The sequence below is a fragment of the Giraffa tippelskirchi genome, chromosome X (genome assembly GCF_054371585.1).
Source record: "Giraffa tippelskirchi isolate mGirTip1 chromosome X, T2T-mGirTip1v1.2.pri, whole genome shotgun sequence".
In the NCBI taxonomy this organism is placed as follows: Eukaryota; Metazoa; Chordata; class Mammalia; order Artiodactyla; family Giraffidae; genus Giraffa; species Giraffa tippelskirchi.
In genome coordinates this window covers 96039969-96061494 of record NC_137289.1, presented here as the reverse complement: position 1 = coordinate 96061494, position 21526 = coordinate 96039969, and the positions used below count along the sequence as shown (strand labels likewise).

Below are 21526 nucleotides of genomic sequence, written 5' to 3'. Positions count from 1 at the left end.
TCCAGAGGCCTGCGGTCTCTCCAGAGGGCGCGGGGTGCGGTGGCGGGTGGGGAGCTCGCTAGAAGAAGGGAAAAGAACTTCAGGCCAACCGGGAAGGACCCAGGAGTTTTGATGCAGAAAGGGAGGTGCCATCAGAAGGTGGCAATAAAGAGCCGAGATAGGAGACGGATAGCAGAATCAAGACGAGGAGACAGAATGGGCTGGTGATGTGGGAAGACGAGGGCGGGTTTAGTAACGGGAATGGGCCAAAGGTTCTGTAAAGGCGGCGGGAAACTGAACCGGCTACGTGCCCAGTCTCCGGATCCTGGTGGAATTTGGAAATTCTGAGGCCGCTCTTAAAACGAGTGGTCTGGACGGACGAGGCGAGCCAATGACGCCGTCAGCCCCTCGCTCGCCCCACCCCCCACTTAGGAGGCCCGGAAGCGGAAATGACGAATGCGGAAGTGATTGGCTGTTGCCGAGGGGACGGGCCAGGCAGATGCCAACATGGCAGCTGTTGGGTCTGGTGGTTCCACCGCGACGGCCGGGCCAGGGGCTGTCTCCGCAGGCTCGTTGGAGCCTGGAACCACGAGTGCGGGTGAGACAAGTTGTGGCTGAGCGGTCAGCGGCGCGGCGCTGCGCGCCGGAGGTCAGGATCTCTGGGGGATTAGAAAGATTCTTCACTAAGGCGAGAGGGAGCATCCCGTATGGACCGACCTAAGTGTGTGTGGGGTAGAGGGGAGGAAGTGTGTTTTGGGGGCGGGACAGAGACCATTCCTGGAAAGGTGGGGAGGTCCTTTCTGCAAATGGAGTGTAGAGACCATTCTGAGTTGGAGAGGGGTATTTCACTTTAAAGAGGCTAAGACCACTGAGACCATTCTCAGGGTGTGTGTGTGGGGGGGGTCCGCCCTTATACACGAAAGACACTAGTCTGAGAGCGGGAGAGTTTTTCCTTACAGAAGAGGGGGTAGTGGTTTCTTCCTTGTAAAGGGACAGGGGCTATTGTGAGTTAGGGTGGGGCGGCTTCTCCCTTATAGGACTTAGAGAGTACATTTTGAAGATAGGGATGTCCATTATATGGGGAGAAGAACGTTCGGGGGGGTCCCTTCCTAATGGAGGTAGTTCATTGTATATTGCATTGAACATACAATTTTCCTTCTATGGCGGAGAAAGGACATTCCGAGGGTGCCAGGCCCTTCCTTATAGCGAGGAGAATTGATTGTGAGTGAGTAGGACAAGCGATAATTCCTTGGCTGGAGGTAGGGGTATGCAGTGGTGGAAGGATGATTGGTGTATAGGGAAATATTTCCTTATATTGTTAAGAGACCCAGACCATTGTTAGTGGAGAAACCATTTACTCTATGATGTTCAGTCCTTTGGACAGTGGAAGAATAATTTCTTATATTTGTGAGACCATTCTGGGTCAGGGAGGAATCAGTCATCATAGGAGGGAGGGGTTGGAGAGACCATTCTGAATGTGAGGGAATAGAATAATTTAGATAAAAGAAAGACAGTTCCTAAATCTTTGGCTTGTTCATCCATAAAATGAGAATACTGATAGTTCCTTTGGAGATCAGAGCTATGTAGGGGTCTGTTGAAGTGATCCATATATATCCCTTATCCCAGTGATAGGCACCCAGTAAGCACTCAATAAATGTCGAGGAAGCAGTTGGTATTCCGCCCAGGGCAGGGTTGCTTCTCGCCCAGGAAAGGAAGAGAGAGGGCTGAGGTTGGTGTCTAGGACCTGCCCCAGCTATTTTCTGGCACCTCAGCAAGGATTCCGGGTATAGGCTGGACAGGGTGAGGCCCACTAATCCCATTTTGGCTCTTCCTGCCTGTGGCTGAAGCAGTGGAAGCTGCCGTAGGGATCAAACCTGCATGGGTCAGGATAGGCAGGCAGAAGGAGGAAGTAGTGGTGGCTAGGAGGATCCTGGTTGATAAAGGAGAGGGGAGAGTGATGGTGTGGTTATGCCACAACAGCTCCTGACCCCTTCTTCCCCCTTGCTCCTTCCATTCCCCACAGCTCACCGGCGCCTCAAATACATATCCCTAGCCGTGCTGGTGGTCCAGAATGCTTCCCTCATCCTCAGCATCCGCTACGCCCGCACATTGCCTGGGGACCGCTTCTTTGCCACCACTGCTGTGGTCATGGCTGAAGTGCTCAAAGGTCTCACCTGCCTGCTGCTGCTCTTCGCACAGAAGAGGGGTATGAGCCAGGGAGAGGGGCTGCATTGGAGTCTGTGGAGGGTACTCTGTGTGTTTGTGTGTGTGCCTGAACCCACATGGAGGGTTTGTTGGGAAAGTATTTCTGTGTCTATGAAAATGCCTGGCAACTGTGGAAGTGCAGCTTGGCTGCCTTGTACCTCCAGTTATGAGTAGCTGCATCCACATTTTTATACCTCTAACTCCCCAGGAACTGGTCCACAAACACTGAAGGAGGGAGATGGTCTGTCCCTATAAGGTAGCAGGTGACCCTTACATAATGGTTTATTGATTTCTCTTTAACTTTTCCTTATGCAGAATTTCAAATACAAAATCAGAGAAAATGAGAAAATAATAAAATAACTATGTCTTATCACACAGATTCAACAATTATCATCTCATGGCCACTCTGCAATTAAATAGATAATCATCAGTGATTATCCACTCACTACCAATCTATGTGTCTGTTTACCTAACCCCCACCATGTTATATTGAAATATGTTCCACATGAAGAATTATTTTGAAATAAATTCCCTCTTACTATCTTGAGTAAATATTTTGGTATATTTAAAAAAATAACTGCAATATCTAGAAGTCATACATCAAAAAATTAATACTTTTTAAAGTTAACAAATAATCATATACCCAGTCAGTGTTCAAATTTGTAATGATTTCTCAAATATCATAAAAGTTTTAAAAACTTTGTTTGAATCAGGTTTATATAAAGTCAGTGCTTTGTAATTGGTTGGTGTCTTCTGGGTCTGCTATTTCTAGGTTCCCTCTCAACTCTTTTCTTTTCTCTCTGCAGTTAATTTGTTGAAGAAACTAGGTCATTTGTCTTAGAGACTTTGGGTAGCCTGAATTTTGCTGAGTGCCTCCCAGTGGTCTCATTTCACATGTTCTTCTATCCTGTGTATTTCCTATAAGTAGTTGGATTTATTTACTAATTTAAACACCTCCCTAAAGGCCTTCTTTAAAATGTTGCCCAATCATTTCTCTATAAAGGCCTCACATGCAGCTCTGCCTTAGGTATTTACACTGAAGAAAACATTCTCACCCATTCATTAGCTCCAGCACACTGGGAAGCAACAGTTTAGGTACTCACCTCCTGTGTTCTTGATTGATTCTGAGAAGGTTCGAGTGAACACTGTGTGGCAGTCTGTGTTCTGGCTTGTGGAGGTGAACATGTTAGCAGTGGAGACATACATCTTGCCGTCAGGGGGCTGATATTTTAGACAGGGAGAAACAGCTACAGGTTAATCATAGGCTTTCATTTTTATCTATGATTTTAGCCTGTCCCCCACCCAATTTTTTTTTTTTTTTTCAGTTTTCTCATCTGACATGAATGTGTCCATGAGTCACTGCAGAAATATGAATGTGCTTGATTATGGTGTGTAGCCCCACATGTGTGGTGTGTGTTATGTGAAATATATAGCATGTATACCATGTTACCTTTTTAATACTTGGACATTTTTGAACACCCAAACCCCTGGGTGCAGGGAATTTGGGTAAGGGGTTCAGTTCAATTCAGTTCAGTCGCTCAGTCGTGTCCGACTCTTTGCGACCCCATGAATCACAGCACGCCAGGCCTCCCTGTCCTTCACTAACTCCTGGAGTCTACCCAAACCCATGTCCATCGAGTCGGTGATGCCATCCAGCCACGTCATCCTCTGTTGTCCCCTTCTCCTCCTGCCCCCAATCCTTCCCAGCATTAGGGTCTTTTCCAATGAGTCACCTCTTCACATGAGGTGGCCAAAATATTGGAGTTTCAGCTTCAACATCGGTCCTTCCAATGAACACCCAGGACTGATCTCTTTTAGGATGGACTGGTTGGATCTCCTTGCAGTCCAAGGGACTCTTAAGAGTCTTCTCCAACACCACAGTTCAAAAGCATCAATTCTTCGGCACTCAGCTTTCTATACCGTCCAACTCTCACATCCATACATGACTACTGGAAAAACCATAGCCTTGACTAGACGGACCTTTGTTGGCAGAATAATGTCTCTGCTTTTCAATATGCTATCTAGGTTGGTCATAACCTTCCTTCCAAGGAGTAAGCGTCTTTTAATTTCATGGCTGCAATCACCATCAGCAGTGATTTTGGAGCCCAAAAAAGTAAAGTCTGACACTGTTTGCACTGTTTCCCCATCTATTTCCCATGAAGTGATGGGACCAGATGCCATGATCTTAGTTTTCTGAATGTTGAGCTTTAAGCCAACTTTTTCACTCTCCTCTTTCACTTTCATCAAGAGGCTCTTTAGTTCTTCTTCACTTTCTGCCATAAGGGTGGTGTCATCTGCATATCTGAGGTTATTGATATTTCTCCCAGCAATCTTGATTCCAGCTTGTGTTTCTTCCAGCCCAGCGTTTCTCTTATGCTGGGTAAGGGGTTAGAGATCAATAATTACTCCTGGGACTTAATGCCATGAAGGGCAAGGACAGGGTTTTGTGAATGAACATCAGGAGTTCCTGCAATAACCATATACAGTGGTTGTGGGATTTTCCCTGAGGAAGGATACTCAGCTGAGCCTTAAAAGATGAGCTGCAAAAAAGTGGGGTGAGATTTGTAAAGGTCTTATTATATAGGAAAGTATTCTCATGCATTGACTGGAGCAGATCCCAGCCAGACTTTCTGCTTCCTAGTCAAGCCTGCATTCTTCCATTTGACAGGGGCAAATGCTTGGTGTGTAGGAGGCTGATGGAAAGAAGCGGCCAAGTGGAAGATTGCCTCTGCTCTCAGGCAGCTCTCAGGCTAGGAAGGAGCTAGGAAGTCTAAAAGCTCAGTCTGAAACAATCCCTCTTGGTAAACAGCCTTCCACCCACCCTCCTAGAGCATCTACTTCAGAAGCTCCTAGTTGGTGCTAACTGTTTTATTGCACACACTGCACTGAGGGCTTGCCCTGGGGCTTTGTGCTGGGGAGGTGGGCTCTAAGATGAGTGATGAAATATGGTCTGTGGTTCCCAGACTGAGTATCCAAAAGGCTTGCTGGAGACGTTGTACTGTAGAGAAACTGTGAGCACAGACCTCATTCTAGCCCTCAGGAAGTCAGTGTGGTGGGGAGACACAGGACCAGGCCCACTCCTGTCCTTTAGAGGATCCCCATCTTTCGGTAGTCAGTGCTAAAAAGGGCTTTCCTCCCTCCACCTAGGTAACGTGAAGCACCTGGTTCTTTTCCTCCACGAGGCTGTCCTGGTGCAGTACATGGACACACTCAAGCTTGCAGTGCCCTCTCTCATCTATACCTTGCAGAATAACCTCCAGTATGTTGCCATCTCCAACCTGCCAGCTGCCACTTTCCAGGTGAGCCCAAAGCCCAGCATGGCCCCAGAGGAACTGGCTGGGGTGGGGGATATAGGATGTTGGGGAGGAAGTACTGCAAAGTGCAGGGGCTGTGTCTCCTGTGGAATGTCCTTGGCTCTTCCTCAACCTCAGTTTCCTCATCTGTGAGAACTGGGAAGGGAAATGGTAATAGTAGCTACTCACTGGGATGCTGGAATGATTAAAATAAATAATATCTGTGAAGAGCCCTTGGTTGCTGATGGATAAGCTTTAGGCTATTTACAGGTGGCCTTTTTAATTAGTTAAAGAGCCTGGATTCTGGCGCCAGGCTGCCTGCGTTCAAATCCCAGCTCTGCTGCTTTCCAGCTGTGTGATATTGGGCAAGTCACTTAACCTCTCTGTCTCACCTTTAAATTGGACATTGCAATAGTACACTTCTTATGTGAGGATTAAATGAATTCATGTGAAGTGCTTAGACCCACACCTGGCACACACAGTAAGCTCTATGTAAATGTTTACTGCTGCTTTTCATAACTGATTCATTTGTATCAATATGTATTTATCAAGACCTCCCTAAATGTTCACTGCTACTTTTCATAACTGATTCATTTGTGTCAACTTGTATATATCAAGACCTCCCTAAATGTTTACTGCTACTTTTCATAACTGATTCATTTGTATTGATATGTATTTATCAAGACCTCCCTAAATGTTTACTGCTACTTTTCATAACTGATTCATTTGTATCAATGTGTATTTATCAAGACCTCCCTAAATGTTTACTGTTGCTTTTCATAACTGATTCATTTGTATCAATATGTATTTTTACAATTCATTTGTTACCTGCTGTATGAGGTACTTCAGATACATCAGTAGTATTTACAGATGATGATGTCAGGGCTCAGATAGGGCAAGTGCTTTGTCCCCTTTCACACAGCTGGGACACAGGGTTGGGATGTGGACTTGGATGTGGTCTGGGGCATCCTTGCACAGCCATCCTCCTGTGTACTTTCTGGGAGGTACCTCAGAGCTATGTAGCTGCATTCCAGTCAGTGGTCAGTGGCTGGATATCTTTGCTGTTTTTATGGTCATCTACTCTACCCTGTTCCTCCATTGTGCCTGGGAGCCCACAGTGGGTGCCATCCCCTGTGTGCCCATGTTGGGAGTCGGAATCAGCCCTCAGTGCCTTCCACATGCCACTCACAGGTGACGTACCAGCTGAAGATCCTGACCACAGCACTGTTCTCCGTGCTCATGCTGAACCGCAGCCTCTCCCGGCTGCAGTGGGCCTCCCTGCTGCTCCTCTTCACTGGCGTCGCCATTGTCCAGGCACAGCAAGCTGGCGGCGGGGGTCCGCGGCCACTGGATCAGAACCCTGGGGTGGGCCTAGCGGCTGTGGTGGCTTCCTGTCTCTCCTCAGGCTTTGCAGGGGTCTACTTTGAGAAGATCCTCAAAGGCAGCTCAGGCTCCGTGTGGCTGCGCAATCTGCAGCTGGGCCTCTTCGGCACGGCCCTGGGCCTGGTGGGGCTCTGGTGGGCTGAGGGCACAGCCATAGCCCGCCGCGGCTTCTTTTTTGGGTATACACCTGCCGTCTGGGGCGTGGTGCTCAACCAGGCCTTTGGTGGGCTCTTGGTGGCTGTTGTCGTCAAGTATGCTGACAATATCCTCAAGGGCTTTGCCACCTCCTTGTCCATTGTGCTGTCCACTGTTGCCTCCATCCGCCTCTTTGGCTTCCATGTGGACCCGTTGTTTGCCCTGGGCGCGGGGCTGGTCATCGGTGCCGTCTACCTCTACAGCCTGCCCCGAGGTGCAGCCAAAGCCATAGCTTCTGCCTCTGCCTCCACCTCTGGGCCCTGCACTCACCAGCAGCCTCCCGGGCAGCCACCACCACCACAGCTGTCTTCCCACCATGGAGACCTCAGCACGGAGCCCTTTCTGCCAAAGTCAGTGCTGGTGAAGTGAGGGCTGATGGCAGCGAGGGGGGGGAGACAGGGAGGGACTCTGGGTGGAGGGTGTTGGGCATCTGCAGGATCCAAGTTGCCACTGGGGCCTGGCTCCTGTGGGGTTGGAAGGGTCTTTTCTTCCAGGTCACTGACATTTCCAGAAGGGTGTGGGACTAGGGCAGGGCATCACATGAACCCTTCCTTGTAGCCAGGGGTTTTTAGAGCTGCCTCCTCTGCCCCAGTCTAACCCCTCAGCCAGAGGTGTCCTGTCTCAAGCCTGGAAGAGTCCCAGCAATCCCTCCACCTTTGTAGGGACAAACTGGACAAAAATTCTACAGCTCTTTAGTAGTGACTGATGCCTACCTGTGGGGTTCTGATTCCCATAGCTCGAGGCCTTCTCTCCTCCCTGACAATTACACTGGATCATGTTAGCAGCTCAGTCTTTTTGTGGCCTTGGGGCAGCTTCCCTGACAGAGGGACTTGAAAAAGGGCCTCTTATGAGCACCTAGGGAGAGAGGAAGGGGGATGAGAGCTGAGATTTTGCATCAGCCCACTCAGGGGGACGGTGCAGTAGGAGCCACTGGTTTGTAAGTGGTTTGGGGGTTTGTGGTGTAATCAGATGAATGATCCAGGGTGTGGGAAAAATGGAGAAGGGAGGTCCTTGATGTGGCCTAGTCTCATGGAATCTAAGACACTGTAAGTTGCTGGATGCAGGGTTATTTTCTGAAACATCCGAAGAGGAAAATAAAGCTGCCAACCACACTTGTGATACCCCACTGGCTGTATGGGGCACCCTTACTTCATGTGGAAGGGTGTCTTTAAATTGTTGACATGTGGAACCTGCCCCCCTGCACTCCCCAAAGCTTATTAACCCCTTAACTGTCTCCCAGGGTGTGTGGGGAGTATGTGTGTGCATCTGTTTTTGTGTGCGTGCGTGTGCTTGCACATGAGAGATGCCTGGGCTGTCTTTGCTATATGTACATAGGGCCATTGGATCTTTATTTTTGATTAATTTGTTCTGATTTTTTGGTTTGTTTTTTAAGGGACTGTAATGAACAAATGTCAGGATACCCAATGCCAAATAAAGATATTGTATTTATTTAGTCCACGTGTAGCTTTCTGACCCAGGGGACCCGCTCTCTCTGCGTGGGCTGTTACTAACCTCGGACTACCAGCCTCACTAGTCACCCTCGCTTGCTCAGGATGCCCACCTGCCAGCCCACCCCAGCTCTCTTGTGTTTTTCTTTCCTTCCCGTTCCCACCACAGGTTGCTCACCAAGGTGAAGGGCTCCTAGCCGCTGGGACTGAAGACGCTGGCCTGGCCTCGCTCTCCCTTGTTGTCCTGGCCCAGCCAGGACCAAACTTTCTGATCAGTATTAGTGGTGGGGAGAGGTAGACACTGAATCCCCTGTCCCTACCACCCCCTCCCATGCAGGGCTGACATGACTAAATGAGGGCCCAGACAGGACCCAGCCACCTCAGCCTCCAGCCCCTACCACCCCCACGTCCCTGCTATCCCTACAGTATTTCTTAGGTGAGTTTTTGTAAATAAAACATGCTTTGCATCTTGCTGGTTTGGGTTGGGAAGTCTCAAAAGTGTGAGAGAGAGAAGGAAGCACTCAGGTCTCATCGGCATGATCCACTGAAAAGCTTTTATTAAAAACCCCAGGGCGGGTGGGGGTGGGGGGAGGTTCAGTCCTGCTGCTTGGTTCGGGAGGCCTCGGCATTGGCCCGGAGAACAGCCCCTGGGGAGGGGTAAGGGCGCTGCTGGAAGAGGGGCCCAGCTGCTGTCGTGTCTGCACCTGTCTTGGCCTCATTCCGCTTGGGGAGTCCCGTTGACCATGTGCCCCTTGGGGAGTGACAGAGGGTCAGGGATGGAAATGTCTAATATGTGTAATGTGTCAGGCACCCTCACCCCCAGCAAATGATGCAGGGGGAAAGGAGATAGTGAGGAAGAAAGGAATGGTCAGTGGTGCAGTGAGTCAAAAGGAAGGGGTCTTGAGGGGTGGTCGCTTACCGGGGTGCATCTGAGTATGAGCTGGGGTCCATGGGGTCTAATTCTTCATCCTTCCGGCTTGCTGCTGTGGAAGTACGTAGCAGAGTGGGACCTTCCACAGGGGCACAAGGAGTCCCGTGTCACTGAGCTCTTCCATCCCCAGAAGTGGAGCCTAGGGTTGCCAGGCCCCAGGCTCTGGCACTCACGAGAAGCCAAGTGAGGGTTTCCTTACACTGTGGGCCCCTGGTGCCACCCCGCCCTGCCTCACACCAGCTTACCCTTCTTGCTCTTGGGGTAGGGAGCCAGCTCCTCCCGGCGATGGTGGCGCCGTTCTTTGCTCTCTTCTCTGTCAGCCTTGTCATACCCGCGGTCCCGGTCTCGGTCCCGCTCTCTCTCTCTATCTACCTTGTCATAACTACGCTCCCGGTCCCTGTCAGACTTCTCATGGTTCCGCTCTGACTTCTCATGGCTGCGGTCTGACTTCTCATGACCTCGGTCCGATTTCTCGTGGCCACGGTCTGATTTCTCGTGGCTCCGATCCAGCTTCTCCTCAGCGTCTGGGGACATGAAAGCCTTGTGATCCTCCTCCCACCTCGGAACCCAGCAGCCTTGGCCTCCAGCAGCCTCGGCCTCCAGCAGCCTCCCCTGCCTGGGCTGGGCCTTCTGGTCTTACCCGCCCCTCCTTGATCCACTAGAAGGCCCTGAGGCACCCTTGTATCTGCCAACTCACCTGCATTACTGCTCCTGAGCTTCTTGGCAGATTTGGTAACAACAGAGTTGGGGTCGTGTGGGGAAAGCCAGGACACAAGGTCTGTGTCCACATTCCAATAGTAAGGAAGTCCGCTGTGAGGCAGTGGGGGGAGAAGAGAGGGAAGGAATGTCATCACAGATGTCCTCTCCTTGTGGCCTCAACCCGTCTCCCCAGTCTCTGCCTATACCTGCCCCATTCCAGGACCCCACAGGGAAGGCCCCCCCCCAGCAGATCTCTTCCCCAGTGGCCCCCATTTACCCCTAGCCAGGGATAGCACAGGAAGGATGAAGTCAGAGGTTAGCTCTCCCTCCCCACCCCCATGTCGTCAGGCTCACCAGGAAGGGTCAAACACCTTGTACCAGCTTGGTGGCAGGCCCTCCAACCGGGTAGCCTCATAGTCCACAGGATCGTCATCATAGTCCTCAGCAATGATCTCTTCCTCTGGTTCTAGCAGGACAAGAAAGGGAAGAGGACAGTAGTAAGGATCAGGGAGATTCCCATCCTGCAATCAGGGCCTGGAGAGACACACTCACATTCACATGGACTACGTGTGTGTGTGCGCGCCAGGTCTCACGTGCCAGAACAAATACTCCTCATGTTCCAAATCCAAGTATCTGAATATCAGGATTTACCAAAAAATTTACTCAAATCTGTTTTGTTTACAGATACTGCTACCAAACTAATCTGGTTTTAGACTTTAGATAGGGATACATTTTTTTTTTTAAAAGTATCCATATTTATTCAGCTTCTGAGTTCAAATAGTTTGTGACACTGTACTATGCAAATTTGGATAAAATGAGTTTCAACAGCAAGGGGTTTACCTAAAAATATGTCCAAATCTATTCAGCTTCCAAGGCTGGCAAATATGGGGTTTCTGACTCCTATATATTGACTAGCAAGTTTGTTCAGTTCCTGATGCCTGCAATAGTTGTCAGCTACTATCAACAGAATAAAGAAAGGTGTATGAGTACTTGGACCTCAGTAGTCCTATCACAGATTTCACCCATGGATATAGTTAACAATGAAATGTATATGTCAGCAACAGCATAGTGCCTGTCACACAATAGGCCCCAAATAGATGTCAGCTACAATCATTAGTATTGTTAGTAAGATACACACAGTCAGTACAGGGCCTGGTAGCAAACAGCCTTAAAATAAATACCATATCAATATCATTATCAGTATTATTAATACCCAAAGATCTTTGTTTGGCACACAACAGGCTTGTAATAGATGTTGCTTATCAATAACGTGAAAATAAGATGAGTTTTCTAGTACCTGGCACACCTTAGCCCAAAATAGATGCCAGCTTTTACTATTATTGATAAATAAGGTATAAATACTAGCAACAGCAGCACAGTAGGCCTAAATGATAGATCCTATCATTACTTTATATACTGTTAACCACAATGTGTATGATAAGCATTTAAGTAGATTCAAAATACATCTCAACTGTTGACATGGTGAACAATAAAGTATGAACAACTCACACAGTGCCTAGTTCCACAGCAGGTCTGAAATAATGTTATCTACTAGTACGGTACAGGACAAAGTATCAGCACCCTGCCACCATACTTGGCCCACAGGAGGCTGCCATAGGTGTCAGCTTACTATTATTATCCTTATTACATTTCCAGGAATTAACTGATGGGTTAAACTTTGGCTACAAAAGACCCCAAAATACGCATCAACTGTCAATATTAAGGACGAAATGTCTATTCCCCACCCCACCTCCCCTCGTCCTCATAGGATAGGAACAGGGGTCAGTAATACGTATTGTTAACAAGGAAATGCCTGCCACCCCACTGCTTGGTGCACAATAGGCCCATGCTAGATATCAAGTGGCAGTATCAAGTGGCACATGGTAGGCCTCTCTTCTTAGTTCTCTCACCGGGCTCCAAATGTTTGAGGATGCCTCTCTTGGCCAAGCGGGTCTGCAACGCAACGGGCAGCGGCATAGCAGATGGCAGACAGGCCTAGGGAAGGAGAGACAGACTGAAAAACAGCTCAGATGAGGACTGAAATCTGGTTACAAGAGTAACCAAACGCCTCCCCACAGGATGTAATCAATCTGGACCCCCACCTACCCATCTACACTAGGAGGGAGACAGACACTACCCGCTGAAAGGTGGAAGGGGTTGCAAACGGCAATATCACCAACACTCTCACCAACTCTGCTCTCCCAGGCCAGTGGCTCCAGCACCGGGTTCCCGTCCTAGGCCCAAGCTCCGCCCATCGCCCAAGGGGCCAAGCGCGGCTCCCCCCGCGACCCAAAATGGTTTCACCCAACGTCCCCCAAAGACTGCTGGGTGGGAGGAACCAAAGCGCTGGGATGGGGGAGCACAAATGCGCCCACCCCAACATTACCAATACAATCACGCAAGTAGTGGACGACTGTCCAACCGGCCACCTCTCTCTTGTCGTCTCTATGAGCGCCAGGACCACACGACTGTCTTCTCCCAAAGCACAGGATGAGTTTCTCCCCGAGCTTAGAGGTAACTGGACGACGCACACGCAGTGAAAGATGACGCAAACCTACCTAGCCAATGAGAGTGTGCTTTGGTCTGAAGTCTGGCGAAACAATCGAACTGCTGCCCTGGGGTAGGTGGAAAGCTCGGGCGTCTGTATACGTTTCCAGTGAGGGGTGTGGCCCGGCCGGGGTTTAGCCATACTGCGCGGCCGGACGCCGGCGCCATGGAGGAGTATGCTCGGGAACCTTGGTACGGCGAGGGGCATAGCTGTCGGGACTGTTGCTGCGGCGCCACGGCCAGCGGTGGGAAGCGGGTGGGGGAGGCACAGGCCACACAGCGCCACGTCCCAGACTCGGAAGACATTTAGACTTTTGTTGTCTTCTGCTCCTCTCCACTTGGTTTCTCTTACTCGGGCTCCGTCAAAAGGGGCCACAATTGTGTGCCTGCAGGAGAAGATGCGGTGCAGGACGGACCACTCCACGTTTCCCTTGATTCCGTACCTCCCAGTCCCTCTGTTAAAGACACGCTGGTCGAATCCATTCCAGCCGGGGGGCGGTGGTGGTGGTGCGGTGTTGAGCGGAAATCCCCTGGAAAAACGCGTGGTTTTTCCCAGGTCGCTTTGGTTAATGCTGGTGGGGCCTGGATGAGCCTATTGTGCTCATGGAGGGGTGCTGGGTCCTCTGCACGGTTTGCGCTTGATTTTTCCCAGTTGTGCGAGGGTGAGGGAAAGAGGGCGTGGCTTTGTTGGGCGTGCTCATTGTCGAAAAAGGGGTGCGACCCCATTCTGCTTTAGGAACAATGCCAGCAACACCTGTAGCGTAATTCAAACGTGCCAATTCTTTGCCTCCCATCAATTCATTTAATCTTTGATAGTAGTCAAGCAGTTGGTTGATTCCCCGGTTGGCTGTGAAGGGGAGGGGCAGACAGGGCCAAGACTGATGTTTTCCCTTCTTCGCACAATTTTTTTGCTTAAATGAGGGGGGAAATAATCCCAGTATTATATGAAGTGCTAGTTCTCATTTGGGTGACATATTGCTCCCAGTTGGAAAGAGATCTTGTGACTTGGCATGAGGGAGCACTCATTAACCTCATACCCACTTCCCGCTTGCAGCCCATGGCGAATTGTGGATGATTGCGGTGGAGCCTTCACTATGGGTGTTATCGGCGGTGGAGTCTTCCAGGCCATTAAGGGCTTCCGCAATGCCCCTGTCGTGAGTCCTAGCCTTCCCTGGGTGCTGCTGAGGTCCTTCCCTGACCACATGGGATACTGTTCTGAAACTGCTTGGAACTGCCAGTCACGTGCACTCATTCATTCTGGTGTCTGCTTCTCTACTGTGTGCCAGACCTAGCTCCAGGATCTGGGAGTTTAGGGGAACTGCAAACATGACCTCTGACCCTCACTCTGCTGGAGCTCCTCGGAAATGCTGTTCTGTCAAAAGGGTCATAAAACCAAAACCTAATTGTGTGCAAACTCAGTCAGATTTTACCCAGAGGTAGATTCTGGGTCGGAAGCCTGGGAAAAAGGGAAGTGACAGGAGTTTAACTGGCAGGAGGACAGCCTTAAAGTTGAGCAAATGCTTTTAATGTAACATAATCAATTATCTCTGTCTGACAACACTCCCCTTTTCCCTTCTTGGGAGATCTCATCAAATGTCATGAGTTTAAATGCCATCCACTTGCCAAGGTCTCTGCAATTTCTAGCCCTGTCCCTCCTCTCAACTCCTGGCACTCTCTTTCCTGAATCTTTGTCCAGGTTTCTCCCTCTCATCCTCAAGGTCTCAGAACAAATGCCCCCTTCCTTTAAGAGGCCTTTCCTGACCCCTCAGCCACTGCCATAGCTCTTTATCTCATTTCCTCTAGGGTCCTGATTGCTGCCTGAAGCTATCTTGTTTATCTGTATCCTTATACAGGATCTGTCTCTCCCACTATAATGTGAGCTTTGAGAGGGTAGGGGCCAGGTCTACCTTGTTCGCTGCTGTATCCCTGCATATACACCATGGTGCCTGGCACATTGGTGCTAAGTACTGAATGAATGAATAACTTCCCATTCTAGCTCTGAGAACACTTGTAATGGGCCCTAGTTTTTGGCCACTTCTCCACATCTCTACCCTTGAGGCCCCTAACAGGTTTCCTGCCTCCATTCCTCTCTTAAAAACTAGAAACCTTATCTGCCAGTGACCTGAACCCTGCTCTGACTCCCTTCCTCCTCACTTTCCCTCAGGGAATTCGGCACCGATTGAGAGGCAGTGTCAATGCTGTAAGGATCAGAGCCCCTCAGATTGGAGGTGAGAGGTTTGGGGAGACAGGTGTGTGATAACAGAGTTGGGGATGCTTGCTCTTTGGGAGTCTAGACTGCAAGTTGAATTTCCAGATTCTAGCCCCAACTCTGGGGCTTCCTGGGGGGAGTGATATTTCTCGGCAGTTTCGTACGGGTGAGTTCTGGAGTTTAAATCCAGGCCCTGGCTCTTCCCTGATGTGTGACCTTGGGCTAGTGGCTGAACCTCTCTGAACCTCACCTGTAACATGGGAATGATAAAAGCAGTAACTACCTCAATCAGTTTTGTAGTTTATGTAACTTACGTAGTACTTACTAAGTGCTGGTTGCTTGCTAAGCACTTTGATAATATTAACTAATATAAATTTTCAGAAGTCAAGTAACATGCAGTGTGTAGATCAGGTTGCGGCACATGGTAAGACTTCTGTAAATATTTTAACTATCATTGTTAACTGGCTTTCCTCACCCATTTCCTTCTCTCCGAAACCTAGGTTAGATTCCAATTCTATGTGGTAGTTATGAAGGTCAGAGTTGCTCTGTTAAAAGCCATACAGACAGGAGTTCCCTGGTGGCCTAGTAGTTAGGATTCTGGGCTTTCACTGCTGTGACCTGGGTTCAGTCCCAGGTTGGGGAACTGAGACCTTGAAAGTCCCATGACAGGCCCCCCCCCCAAAAAAAAGCCACATTGAAGCAGACAAATCTGCTTGTAACCACGTATCCACTCCCTATGAAGGTGAAGGGAGTGCCGATGGGGATTATAAAGAGCTTGAAGGAGCTACCACAGGGACAGATGGAGATTGTCCTCTAGGAGTTTGCCATCTACCTTTATGTCTAGTTATTCTCCCCATTCTTTGCCACAGTATTCAGGCCCTGGGAGTCCCTGAGCTATGGTTTTTCAGGACTTCCCACAGACACTGATTAGGCTTTGGTTCCCCCACAGGTAGCTTCGCTGTGTGGGGGGGCCTGTTTTCCACCATCGACTGTGGTCTGGTGCGGCTTCGGGGCAAGGAAGATCCCTGGAACTCCATCACCAGTGGAGCACTGACCGGGGCTGTGCTGGCTGCCCGCAGTGAGTGCCCCAACCCCAGGCCCCAGCCCCTTCCGCCCTGCTCTGCCTGTTCTCACCACTCTCCACCCCCCCACCCCCTCCTTTCTCCAGGTGGCCCATTGGCCATGGTGGGCTCGGCAATGATGGGGGGCATCCTGTTGGCCCTCATCGAGGGTGTTGGCATCCTTCTCACTCGCTATACTGCCCAGCAGTTCCGCAATGGTGAGTACCCAGTGAAGCTGGTCAGGGAGAGGTGGGAAACGCTCTGTCTTGTCTTCTCCACTCACATTTACCTGTTTATCCCCTCTCCAGCACCCCCATTCCTGGAGGACCCTGGCCAGCTGCCCCCTAAGGAGGGTACCCCTGGCCCAGGCTACCCCAGCTATCAGCAGTACCACTGAGGAAGTGACCGCCTATCACCGCCACTGTGGGAGCTCCTCCTCAGTCCCCTCCCCGATGATCTACCTCGAAGGGAGGGCTGGCTCCCAGTTGGCCCATGGGACCCTCCAGAGAGGGCCCCTATCTGTTCCCTTATCCCAGGTTGGGGGTGGGGCACCCCAGCTGCCCTGATGGATGGGTCCCTTTTCTCTCAGGGCACCCCAACCCCCACTCATATATGTAACACGCTCTCACCCCAATCCCTTTGCATGGCGCTCTCATGAGTATTTAAAGCCAGTTTTGAAAATGCCTGTGTATGTACTCCTTGAGCCACCCATAGGAGCCGCTCCTTAGGACAAGGGGCAGAGCCCTCTTCAGGGATGTGGGAACCATCGCATTGGGAGTCACACAGAGAGTCATCTTTAATAAAGGTTTGTGGATGAGTGAGTAGGAGGGGCTCTATGAATCAAGATGCGAATAGTACATGAATAAGGATGTGTGGGGGCCAAGTGGTGAATCACAAGCAGACAGAAGAGGAACGGGCTTAGAAAAGGAGTGAACACATTGCTGGGGTGGAGGGGGTGGTTCAGCATGTGGCACCTCTGAGCCCTCTCCCCTCCGTCCCCATTGCCAAGGCTGAGAAATCTGACCTCACAGTGAACAATCTGCCCAGATAGCAGTCCCTGCATTTATGAAGATAATTCCCCCCTCCATGTGGCTTCATCAGGGACCTGGGATGGAAGTAGGGATCCAAGAGACCCAGATTCCTTGAAGAAGGTACCTTTAGTTTCCTCTTCTGCACCACAGCCATATTTGTGTTCTGCAATGCCCAGTGTTGTCAGTATTTAAGAGTACCACAGAATAACATAAAATGAGTTTTCATTTGGGGGTGGGGTGGGGATTATGGGAAAGAGAACTTCCTGGATAGACATTGGCCCCAAACACTGTCTCTTGTGTGCAAACACCTACATGTGTGGGGCAGACACCTCCACTGGGGTGCAAATGGCCTCATGGGAGACACACAAACTGTCCCTTTTGTGCAAGCCATTGCACAGAGGTGGAAATGCTCACTCTTATACAAAGTCACTCCCTGGGGGCGCAAATGCTGAGTTCTCAGGCCTCCCAAGGCCTCAACGAGGACCTAGTGATCCTTGATGGTGGTAGAACTGCAGCACTCCTTGACGGACTCAGTGCCAGGTATGGGCAGCCGGCCCAGTGCCCATAGCTCTCAGTGTCACAGCAGGGCCCTAGCCTTGAATTTAGAGACTCCACCACCACACCACCAGCAGCAACACAGCTGCCAGTGCAGGACCCGATCTCCAGCCAGACCCAGGGTATCAGTCTGCAGCCCTTGTGTTTATAGGCCACTTCCAATGGTCCTGCCCATTCGGTGCACCTAGGCCTCACACTTCCTGACTTCCAGACCCCATTCCCCACTTTTTCCAGACCCCACCCTACTCCTATCAAACAGGCACGCTCTAGCTGTTCTGAGCATTGTTCTCCTGTCAGCCCTCTGTTTCCACCACCCTCAGCCCTCTGTAATGTCCACAGATGTCTCCACGATCCTCCCGCTCTGGTCCACCCTCCCTCCCACCCAGCCCTCTTAGCCTCCTGCAGGCCCTCTGTGTATCAGCTCCAGCTCTTCTGAGGCCCTGCCCCTGCTGTGTCTCCCTCAGTTCATTTCAGTTCAGTCACTCAGTCATGTCCAACTCTTTGTGACCCCAGGCTTCCCCGTCCATCACCAACTCCCAGAGCTTGCTCAAACTCATGTCCATTGAGTTGGTGATGCCATGCAAACATCTAATCCTCTGCTGTCCCCTTCTTCTCATGCCTTCAATCTTTCCCAGCATCAGGGTCTTTTCCATTGAGCCAGTTCTTGGCATCAGGTGGCCAAAGTATTAGAGCTTTACCTTCAGCATCGGTCCTTCCAATGAATATGCAGAACTGATTTCCTTTAGGATTGACTAGTTTGATCTCCTTACAGTCCAAGGGACTCTCGAGTTCTCCAACACCACAGTTCAAATGAGCGTCAGTTCTTCGGCACTCAGCTTTCTTTACGGTCCAACTCTCACTTCTGTGCATGACTACTGGAAGAACCACTGCTTTGACTAAGCAGACCTCTGTCAGCAAAGTAATGTCTCTGCTTTTTAATACACTGTCTAGGTGGGTCATAACTTTTATTCCAAGGAGCAAGCATCTTCATTTTGTGGCTACACTCACCATCTGCACTGATTTTGGAGCCCAAGAAAGTAAAATCTCTTAACTGTTTCCATTGTTTCCCCATCTGTTTGCCTTGAAGTGATGAGACCAGATGCCATGATCTTAGTTTTTGAGTGTTGAGTTTTAAGCCAGCTTTTTCACTCTCCTTTTTCACTTTCTTCAGGAGGCTTCTCACTTCATCTTTGCTTTCTGCCATAAGGGTGGTGTCATCTCCTATCTGAGGTTATTGATATTTCTCCTGGCAATCTTGCTTCCAGTTTGTGCTTCATCCAGCCCAGCATTTCGCATGATGTACTCTGCATATAAGTTTAATCAGGGTGACAATATATAGCCTTGACATACTCCTTTCCCAATTTGGAACCAGTCCATAGTTCCATGTCCAGTTCTAACTGTTGCTTCTTGACCTGCATACAGATTTTTCAGGAGGCAGGTAAGGTGGTCTGGTATTCCCTTCTCTTCCAAGAATTTTCCACAGTTGTGATCCACACAGGCAAAGGCTTTGGCGTAGTCAATAAACCAGAAGTAGATGTTTTTCTGGAAATCTCTTGCTTTTTCTATGATGTAATGGATGTTAGCAATTTGATCTCTGGTTCCTCTGCCTTTGGGCTTCCCTTGTGGGTCAGCTGGTGAAGAATCCACCTGCAATGCAGGAGACCTGCGTTCGATCCCTGGGTTGGGAAGATCCCCTGGAGAAGGGAAAGGATATCCACTCCAGTATTCTGGCCTGGAGAATTCCATGGACTATATATATAGTCCATGGGGTCTAAATCCAGCTTGAACATTTGGAAGTCCTCCATTCACGTATTGTTAAAGCATCACTTGGAGAATTTTGAGCACTACTAGTGTGTGAGATGAGTGCAATTGTGCGGTAGTTTGAACATTCTTTGGCATTGCCCTTTGGGATTGGAATAAAAACTGACCTTTTCCAGTCCTGTGTCCATTGCTGAGCTTTCCAAATTTGCTGGTGTGTTGAGTGCAACACTTTAACAACATCATCTTTTGCTGCTGCTAAGCTGCTGCTAAGTCGCTTCAGTCGTGTCCGACTCTGTGCGACCCCATAGACGGCAGCCCACCAGGCTCCGCCATCCCTGGGATTCTCCAGGCAAGAATACTGGAGTGGGTTGCCATTTCCTTCTCCAGTGCATGAAAGGGAAAAGTGAAAGTGAAGTCGCTCAGTCGTGTCCGACTCTTAGCGACCCCATGGACTGTAGCCTACCAGGCTTCTCCGTCCATGGGATTTTCCAGGCAAGAGTACTGGAGTGGGGTGCCACTGCCTTCTCCGCATCATCTTTTAGGATTTGAAATAGCTCAACTGGAATTCCATCACCTCCACTAACTTTGTTCTTAGTGATGCTTCCTAAGGCCCACTTGACTTTGCATTCCAGGATGTCTGGCTCTAGGTGAGTGATCACAGTACCTTGGTTATCTGGGTCATTAAAATCTTTTTTGTCTAGCTCTTCTGTGTATTGCCACCTTTTCTTAATATCTTCTGCTTCTGTTAATCCCGTAATGTTTCTGTCCTTTATTTTGCCCATCTTTGCATGAGATGTTCCCTTGATATCTCTAATTTTCTTGAAGAGATCTCTAGTCTTTCCCATTCTGCTGTTTTCCTCTATTTCTTTGAATTGATCACTGAGGAAGGCTTTCTTATCTCTCCTTGCTATTCTTTGGTTTGAATGCTATTTTGCATTCAAATGGTTATGTCTTTCCTTTTCTCCTTTGCCTTTCATTTCTCTTCTTTTCTCAGCTATTCATAATGCCTCCCCAGACAACCATTTTGCCTTTTTGCATTTCTTTTTCTTGGGGATGGTCTTGATCACTGCCCCCTGTACAGTGTCATGAACGTCCATCCATAGTTCCTCAGGTACTTTGTGTATCAGGTCTAATCCCTTGAATCTATTTCTCACTTCCACTGTATAATTGTAAGGGATTTGATTTAGGTCATACCTGAATGGTCTAGTGGTTTTCCCTACTTTCTTCAATTTAACTCTACATTTTGCAATAAGATGTTTATGATCTGGGCCACAGTCAGCTCCTGGTCTTGTTTTTGCTGACTGTATAGAGCTTCTCCATCTTCGGCTGCAAAGAATATAATCAGTCTGACTTTGGTATTGACTTTCTGGTGCTATCCATATGTAGAGTTGTCTCTTTTGTTGTTGGAAGAGGGTGTTTGCTATGATCAGTGTGTTCTCTTGCCAAAACTCTATTAGCCTTTGCCCTGCTTCATTTTGTACTCTAAGGCCAAACTTGCATATTACTCCAGGTATCTTGACTTCCTATTTTTACATTCCAGTCCCCTATGGTGAAAAGGACATCTTTTTTTGTGTGTTAGTTCTAGAAGGTCTTATACGTCTTCATAGAACTGTTCAACTTCAGCTTCTTCGGCATTAGTGGTTGGGGCATTGACTTGGATTACTGTCATATTGAATGGTTTGTCTTTGAAACGAACCAAGATCATTCTGTCATTTTTGAGATTGCACTCAAGTACTGCATTTTGGTCTGTTCTGTTGACTGTGAGGGCTACTCCATTTCTTCTAAGGGAGTCTTGCCCACAGTAGTAGATATAATGGTCATCTGAATTAAATTCACCCATTCCAGTCCATTTTAGTTCACTGATTCCTAAAATGTTGATGTTCACTCTTGCCATCTCCTGTTTGACCAATTCCAATTTACTTTGACTGATGGACCTAACTTTCCAGATTCGTATGCAGTATTGTTCTTTACAGCATCAGACTTTACTTCCATCAGCAGTCATATCCACAACTGGGTGTTGTTTTGCTTTGGCTCCGTCTCTTCATTCTTTGTGGAGCTATTTCTCCACTCTTCTCCAGTAGCATATTGGGCACCTACTGACCTGTGGAGTTCATCTTTCAGTGCCATATCTTTTTGCCTTTTCATACTATCCATGGGGTTCTCAAGGCAAGAATACTGAAGTGGTTCACCATTCCCTTCTCCAGTGGACCATGTTTTAACAGAACTCTC

At 49.1% G+C, this 21526-nt stretch overlaps 3 protein-coding genes across 22 annotated transcripts in view; 2 read left to right on the top strand and 1 right to left on the bottom strand.

Moving 5' to 3' along the window:
- Window positions 1-461: 461 nt before the first annotated feature.
- On the top strand, window positions 462-8975 carry SLC35A2 (solute carrier family 35 member A2). 5 transcript variants are annotated; one of them, XM_081564795.1, is made up of 5 exons: window positions 462-577; window positions 2003-2185; window positions 5332-5483; window positions 7259-7405; window positions 8673-8975. In XM_081564795.1, the coding sequence occupies exons 1-5, from the start codon at window positions 487-489 to the stop codon at window positions 8799-8801; spliced, it is 702 nt and encodes a 233-aa protein (XP_081420921.1). In that variant the 5' UTR covers window positions 462-486; the 3' UTR covers window positions 8802-8975. The 5 variants fall into 5 exon arrangements, with proteins under 5 accessions (XP_081420921.1, XP_081420917.1, XP_081420920.1 ...); XM_081564791.1 differs by having other exon boundaries at window positions 6669-7405; XM_081564794.1 differs by having other exon boundaries at window positions 462-628; window positions 6669-7405.
- A 65-nt stretch (window positions 8976-9040) lies between these two features.
- The window catches only part of PQBP1 (polyglutamine binding protein 1), a 33165-nt gene continuing 20679 nt past the window's right edge, over window positions 9041-21526 (bottom strand). For 2 of the 16 annotated variants that reach the window (XM_081564780.1, XM_081564779.1), the window contains exons 3-8: window positions 12044-12147; window positions 10488-10599; window positions 10132-10244; window positions 9680-9958; window positions 9423-9486; window positions 9041-9254 (exon numbers count right to left, since the gene is read on the bottom strand). In XM_081564780.1, the coding sequence (XP_081420906.1) occupies window positions 9098-9254; window positions 9423-9486; window positions 9680-9958; window positions 10132-10244; window positions 10488-10599; window positions 12044-12110 (792 nt within the window). In that variant the 5' untranslated portion in view covers window positions 12111-12147 and the 3' untranslated portion in view covers window positions 9041-9097. Of the gene's footprint in view, window positions 9255-9422; window positions 9487-9679; window positions 9959-10131; window positions 10245-10487; window positions 10600-12043; window positions 12148-12239; window positions 12370-12519; window positions 12636-21526 lie in introns of those variants that run through there. The other 14 variants (XM_081564773.1, XM_081564783.1, XM_081564789.1 and 11 more) reach the window with 14 other exon arrangements.
- TIMM17B (translocase of inner mitochondrial membrane 17B) lies at window positions 12810-16771 on the top strand. Its single transcript, XM_081564790.1, has 6 exons — window positions 12810-12872; window positions 13735-13834; window positions 14845-14908; window positions 15839-15967; window positions 16058-16168; window positions 16259-16771. Exons 1-6 carry the CDS (start codon window positions 12847-12849, stop codon window positions 16345-16347), a joined length of 519 nt encoding a protein of 172 aa, XP_081420916.1. The 5' UTR covers window positions 12810-12846; the 3' UTR covers window positions 16348-16771.

Bases quoted from the DNA above. Each gene is read 5' to 3' on its own strand.
- TIMM17B (XM_081564790.1), top strand. From the start codon at position 12,847: ATGGAGGAGTATGCTCGGGAACCTTG. The intron at 13,835-14,844 runs GTGAGTCCTAGC...ACTTTCCCTCAG, and splicing joins GCTTCCGCAATGCCCCTGTC to GGAATTCGGCACCGATTGAG. The intron at 14,909-15,838 runs GTGAGAGGTTTG...GTTCCCCCACAG, and splicing joins CAGAGCCCCTCAGATTGGAG to GTAGCTTCGCTGTGTGGGGG.
- SLC35A2 (XM_081564791.1), top strand. From the start codon at position 487: ATGGCAGCTGTTGGGTCTGGTGGTTCCACCGCGACGGCCGGGCCAGGG. The intron at 578-2,002 runs GTGAGACAAGTT...CATTCCCCACAG, and splicing joins GCCTGGAACCACGAGTGCGG to CTCACCGGCGCCTCAAATAC. The intron at 5,484-6,668 runs GTGAGCCCAAAG...TGCCACTCACAG, and splicing joins TGCCAGCTGCCACTTTCCAG to GTGACGTACCAGCTGAAGAT.